This window comes from Sphaeramia orbicularis, chromosome 13, assembly GCF_902148855.1.
Source record: "Sphaeramia orbicularis chromosome 13, fSphaOr1.1, whole genome shotgun sequence".
Classification (NCBI taxonomy): Eukaryota; Metazoa; Chordata; class Actinopteri; order Kurtiformes; family Apogonidae; genus Sphaeramia; species Sphaeramia orbicularis.
This window is the reverse complement of record NC_043969.1, coordinates 32,790,535-32,797,269: the sequence shown is the minus strand read 5'-3', so window position 1 is coordinate 32,797,269 and position 6,735 is coordinate 32,790,535. Positions and strand designations below refer to the sequence as shown.

Below are 6,735 nucleotides of genomic sequence, written 5' to 3'. Positions count from 1 at the left end.
AAAAAAAAAAAAAAAAAAGTTCTCATGAATTAAAACGGTCACTGCTTGAGGGGTTTAGAGCAACAAATAAAAAAAAAAAAAAACAATCATCTAGTTTGTCCAGGCTGTGAAAGGTTTAGAGTTCATATGGAGTAACCTAATACTGAGATCAGACACTTGATTAAAAAAAAAAAAAGTCTTACATTTTTCCTAATATCTATCCTCAGATAAGCTGCAGAACAGCGCCCCCAGGGAGCCACTGAGGACACAACATCTGGTCCAATGACTTATGGACTGGTGCAACCCTGAGTTCACTACAACATGACAAATAAAAATGACATTTAAGCAAAAAATCAGCAAGTATTACTCTCTCCAGAAGTGTCCCCATCACTAACATATTGATGTGAACAGTTCTGACAAGATGCATTGTATATATAGAAGATTTACGGACAGATATATTGTCTGTAAACATTAAAAATGACGTTCCTGCATAACAGACATCTTAAGAGATTGATGAAATTGGGTTTTAATGACTAGGTGAGTCGACCCCATAAAATATTTACAATCATTAACCTAATTATTTAAAATATATTAACTTACAACTCACATAAATGCACAAGAATATAACAATTTTAGTCAAATATGTAAGTTCATTGGGTGTGAGATGCACACAAGACAGAGGTGTGGGAAAGTACAGTTATTATTGGCAGAAAGTAAAGGCTCACTCTTGAACTCAGCTTGAATTCTGTTGCATGAAACTGGGATGAAATTTCATATATTAGTTTAGTTAATAACTGTAAACTGAATTCCCAGACTGAGAGCTGAGAAACATACTGTGAATACAGTAAATTCCTTCTGAACATGGTGGATTTTGTTGGTCCTGCAGTGAACACGATAACAGTACGAGCTTGTTTAGACACTGATCCTGCACTGATTCTAAACACTAGGAGGCGAAAGAACGAAAGAATGAAGATGGATGCTCATTGACAGCCTTGGTCATGCAGAGAGAAGCAATATTTTGTTTTGCTCAGTCTTTGGTCATAGTTTACTTAGTCTATAGGTGTCCACTATCAAATAACTGCAGCGCACAGTCTTAGGAAAATCAAAGCTTAAGTCAAAGTTTAGTCTACATTTTTCATTAGTTGAGAGTGCTGATACTTGTCTTTCATATCATCCAACTGTTTGATATGTTTCACTGTTGATGCATTACAACTTTACATTTAGTCTACAATTAGAAGGGTTACGGCCTTTCCCTGTTCTGCTCTCAGCTGTTTTTCTCTCCTGCAGGAGTCTATAACTAGGGGGTTGTTGGGTTGATATGGTCCAGCTCCTGCCATTCTGTTTCCCTCTCTCTCCTAGGATCGACATCTCCTGATTTTTGTCACTTTATCACAATACTAACACATTTCACTCATCAACTCACCACACCAACACTCCTGACTCTCCACACCTTATCACTATTCGTTATTATTATTTTTGTGATTAAACTCACAAACTGTCATCCTGACCTGTAGTTTCATCTTGGCTATGACAGCGACAAAGTGAATTATCACAGCAAAGACAGTGTAAGAACAATAAACATATGATATGTCTCCCTGATGACGTTTATTCCTGACAAAACACAGCCAGCTTTTTTGCTAATTATTCTTAAATTAATGAAAATAATTGCTACCTTGCACACAGGAAAATTATTAATGAAGAAAACACCATGGTATCCTGACATACTTTGCAGAATAATTTCAGGAAACACTATTAATATAAGGACATTTATATATTCAAAATATTATATATACGTACATTTATGTGCGATCAACCAAAAATGCTTAAAGTATGTGCAATAAAATGTTCCCTGACAGTGTTTTAGTATTAAATATGATCCTTTCAGATATAGTTTATTCTTGCATTAATCTAAAACTTGCCTTTTGCTGCTATAGATGTTTGAGGTTGAGCTGATTTCAAGTACTTTACTGTATATACTGTTGTGTAGTTTAATCTACACGAGTGCGTCATGTTGTGCTTATTGCATCACCATCCTGTGAAAATCACACACCTCTCAAAAAATCAACTTCTCATGAGCTCATAAAAACAGTCTTGTTTTCAGCTTTATCACAAAGCATTTCTCAGCTAATCCTAGAGGGCTTTAAAGTGTTTATTATCTTTATCTTAAGAACCAGGAGAATTTTCTGAACTCATAAGCAATCATTTCAACAGATTTTCTTCTGAGAAGTATTGGAGTAGAAGTATAAAATTGCACTAATATCAATGGTACAAGTTCCCTCAAATTTGTACTTGAGCAAAATAACTTACATTCAAGTGGAATACAGTTCAAAGGTTGGTAATATTTTTTTCTTTACAATACTGGCTGTTTGGGGCATTTCTACGATGGATTTCAAATTAAAAGTCCTGAAATGATTGCTGGAGTGGAGAACAAGTAACTTAAAAGGGTAATGTGTCAGAAGCCCCCCTCCCACTCATGATTCAACCCCACTGGAACCTGATCTTGGCACTTGGTCATTTGCAGACCAGTTCATTCACTTCACTTCCCCCTCTAACAGCACAGACAAGTGTTTTTCAGATGGACGTGTTGGCTGTTCCCGCAGATGGGCATAAAGGATGGTATCTTTCCCTAATGGCACCCAACACAAAAGGACCAACATTTGCCTGGTTGGACCCATCTAGACTCTACTGCAACTCCCAGGTATGATGGGAACAATACATGACACCACACTCTCCTAGGTGGTAAATTGCTGCTTCTGTTGTCTATTTTTTGACCGAATATAGTCTAATACTTGTAGTTGCATAAACATGCAGGATGTGCATGCAGTTCATGTGCACTCTTTTGTTTCTGTCTTTGCACTTAATTCAGGCTCTTGCAGACTGTGTCAAAGACCTTCTCAACCCATTCCAAAATGACAGCATTGACCTTGTTGCTGGGATTGATGCAATGGGATTCATTCTCGGTAAAACAATTGAAATAGAGCAAGAATAAAACACATTACATGCAGTCACATGCTACTTTTAGTTAAAGAGAGGGTTCTCATGCTTATTGGTCAGGAAATCTAACCCAGCATACTAAATATAGATATTCCTGCCATGCTGCCATACAACTGCTCTAAACACATCACAACCCATATACTGTAGGATAATATATGAAAGCATTATCAGTCATATTAGCTCTAGAGCTCACAAGAAAAGAGTCCTTTCTGACATTAATGCTTATCTGTTTTTCAGGGGCATCTGTTGCTGCTACTCTTGGTAAAGGTTTTCTGGCCATTCGCAAAGCAGGACACTTGTGTGTAGCAACACAAAACCAGAACTATACTGACTACACAGGCAAAGAAAAGACTCTGGAAGTACGAGTGGATGTGCTAAAACCAGGTTACTCTTTACTTCTTACCCTTAAATGTGCAATAGGTCAAACATTTCTTGTGGAAAGTTTAATGTTTATGCAGCTGGTAATGTTTAGACACGTCACAGACCACATGAGAGGTTTTTGTGAGCGATCCAGTATTCAGAGTCATTTTTGACTGGTGTTAAGCTGTCATTGGTGTGATTGTGCAGTAGTTTGGGGCATTTTAACACTCCTGTTATGTTCCAGGTCAAACTTACCTGTTTTTAAGTTTAAAGATCGAGGAAAAAAAGTTTCAAATATTTTTTCAGAATGAAACTTCTTCTGCTTGCCTTATTTAGTGTAATTAATATATAAAATAAAAGTGGTTCACCTCACATATTTGCAACCTTGCATGTACATATTACGTTGATACTGTTGAGGTCAATTTCACCTGGCAGTTAAAGTGTAGGGTAAAGACCAAATGTAAACTCTTTTGCAGCACACACACACACACACACACACACACACACACATTACCCTTTCCCCTCTTTCTCCCTGTTCTCTCATCCTGTAAAATGCGATAAAGTTCAGGTATTACAACTTTTGACGCTTATGTTCCTGTGGGAAAACTGTCTACACTCAGTGGACCTTCAGCAGGGGAGGGGCAAAGCATATAAATGAGTCTCTGCACAGACAAAACAATGAGGCAAAACAATAACGGTCCAAAAGCGGCTTTGGAAGCCATCTTAGATCATGACAGTGAAATAGAGGAGGATGTGTCTGAAGCTGAAGACCATCTTGAGCTCAATTCTGATTCTTATGATTCTGATTATTAACCCGATGAGGGAATTGATATTTTTCTTTCTCCAAGCAAGACGTTCATGTCAAAAAATGATGAAATACAGTTATCCTCATCCCCAAATATATATTATACATCATGAGTCACTGCCAATAGAATGGTAATGGCTCATGTGACAGATCTAATATCACAATGAATGAAAGGTTGAAGGCATTCACTTAGATAATACATGCCAATCCAAACCAACTAAATATGGGATAAACATCTGAGCAGCATGTGCTACTAACACCAATTACGCCATGAACATGCAGGTTTACACTGGAAAGCCCTTTGGAGGAGCCCCAGAGAAGAATCACAGAACAAGGGTCCTCCTCGACATGGTACAGGGTTTAAGGGTACACAATATTAGTTGTGATATTTTTTTTCACCAGCTAAAACTTGGGTCAGGAGTTAGGATTAGGTAAATTCACAATGGATGGAACTGTCTGAAAGAACAGGGCCACTCAGTCTTTCATGTTTACCTTCACAAACACTACAAGCCTAGTGTATTACTGCCTCAGAAAGGGAAAAAATGTTCTGTTCATTAGCACTCTGCACAAAAATGTCGAAGTCAGCACATGAAAGGACCAGAAACCAAATATGATCGCGGATTACAATGCTACCAAGGGGGACATAGACAACTTGGACAAAGAAACAGGGTCCTAAACACCAAGGGTCTAAATATTGATAGAATAGGTAATAATGGGGCTGGTAATATATATTAACAGTAATTCTTAGATTTTTATGGTTTCTGACAATTTTTGGGTGAATAAACATACAGCGAGTCACATTGACCTGGGAACATCATTGCTGTTCCTGAGAAATGAACATAACAGGAGGGTTAAATTAGTTTCATGCATAATATTTTGAACACTTTTCACACACAACGCAATTCACATGTAAAACAAGCCTTTAAGAAATCAGAGGCACCCTCAGGGGAAATGTTGAGGGAGCATTCAGGTCACATTTTGTACTAGCAGTAGGTGGTAAAATTCATAGTGGGCCAAATATTTTGGTAAAATTCCTCAAGTTGAGCCTATGCATAAAGAAAGATGTGGAGGAGCTTAATCATTGTAGAAGAGACGTATTTAAAACGTTTTCAGAACTACAGAAATCCCTTTAACATAGCAACTTGTCGAGTCCTTTAATTTTATTCTATTGTTTCCTTTTACACACCACCACCTAGTGGTGATTAAAGCAAATTACAGGTACATGACACACAAGGGCTCTGTCTGAATTTCAAGTAAGGAGCCATAGGGTCATTTAAAATGAAGCTCAGTCAGCAAGATTTTCATTGTCCAGAATACTTCCAAAGGTTGAGTCCACCCTTAGGAGAAATTTCAAGGGCTGCTTGCGTACCCACAATCCTCTGCACAAGTCTTGCCACTAAATGAAAAAGTGTCGACTGCAGCCACAAGTGAACACTTAGGTGAATAATAATCCACAAGTGAATAGCAAAGATACTTTACCAGTGCAAAATGCATTCAAATATAATTATGAGGCAATTTTATTAGGCAAGATGAGACATATAGCAACTCATATACAAAGGTAGTTCAAAGTATTTGAAAATAAATAAATGGAACATCCAGAGGAAAATAAAACCATGAAAATACAAATAACAAAGTGCAGAATTACTCCTAAATCATACCAAAGTAATATGATTAAAAAACCTTTAAAATAATCAAGAAGTACATAAAATAAGTTGAATAAGAACTAATAAAGAGTTATATCACAGTCACATGCGAAGCGACAGGTTGTTCTGTAAATGAAGTTTGTTTCATGTTGTAAATGTACTTAATTTCGTATTAAATTCTACTGTCATTTGTGTCAATGTATTACTGATACAGTGATTTAAAATTAGGACCTTTTCTGCTCTTGTTAGATTTATCAGAAGAAAGGATTCTGGTCTATGAAGGAAGTGCCAGCCAAGGACGGATCCTTGAGATTATGAAACGGTCAGGGTTTAGTCTATGAAGTGAAGGTTCATTTGATAAGTGGAGTATGTGCTGTTCCAGGTGTGAGGGTGTTGATAGTGGACCAATGGATAGAGACCGGGGGTACCATGAAGGCTGCAGTTCAGCTGGTGGAAAGGCTGGGCGCCACCGTTGTAGGTCAGTCTGCATGTTAACATCACATTATCATTTTTCACAAACTCCTGCACCTTAATTTAATCCACCACCATCTCTTCTGCAGGTGTAGCAGCTGTGGCCATTGAAAACACTGAAGGGGGGAAATGGATTAAAGACAATTACAAGTTCTCTCATTGTATCCCCGAGGACCTCCAAAGCCAAATTGATCAGAAGTATCTTGAGTCCTTCAAAAGCTTCAACACCTGAACAAGAAAATGTCTTTTCCTAATAGATTAAAGAAGAAAAAGGGCAAACGTTCTTTTTTTAAAGACTGAGATGGCCAAATTATTTTATTTGTACACAAATGTATTTTTAAACAGTGAAATAAAATCAACATTGTAATTTTAACAGCAAGTGTTTCCTGTGCTCTAAAAACCTAGGACACATTTGTTCCCTTTTTAACAGAACATTTAACATACCAGCATGATCATGAAAATGAGTACACATTTAATATAAAA

At 37.2% G+C, this 6,735-nt stretch overlaps 1 protein-coding gene across 1 annotated transcript; it reads left to right on the top strand.

Annotated features, from left to right (window-relative positions):
• The first annotated feature begins 1,796 nt into the window (after positions 1 to 1,796).
• On the top strand, positions 1,797 to 6,661 carry LOC115431997 (adenine phosphoribosyltransferase). The gene is made up of 5 exons (XM_030152757.1): positions 1,797 to 2,677; positions 2,846 to 2,939; positions 3,211 to 3,357; positions 6,164 to 6,259; positions 6,342 to 6,661. Exons 1-5 carry the CDS (start codon positions 2,453 to 2,455, stop codon positions 6,482 to 6,484), a joined length of 705 nt encoding a protein of 234 aa, XP_030008617.1. The 5' UTR covers positions 1,797 to 2,452; the 3' UTR covers positions 6,485 to 6,661.
• The last annotated feature ends 74 nt before the right edge of the window (positions 6,662 to 6,735 follow it).

What these genes read in the sequence shown, in the direction of transcription:
- LOC115431997 (XM_030152757.1), top strand. Translation starts at nt 2,453, where the DNA reads ATGATTCAACCCCACTGGAACCTGATCTTGGCACTTGGTCATTTGCAG. An exon ending in GACTCTACTGCAACTCCCAG is followed by an intron (nt 2,678 to 2,845) that starts GTATGATGGGAA and finishes CACTTAATTCAG; the next exon opens with GCTCTTGCAGACTGTGTCAA. An exon ending in TGCAATGGGATTCATTCTCG is followed by an intron (nt 2,940 to 3,210) that starts GTAAAACAATTG and finishes TCTGTTTTTCAG; the next exon opens with GGGCATCTGTTGCTGCTACT.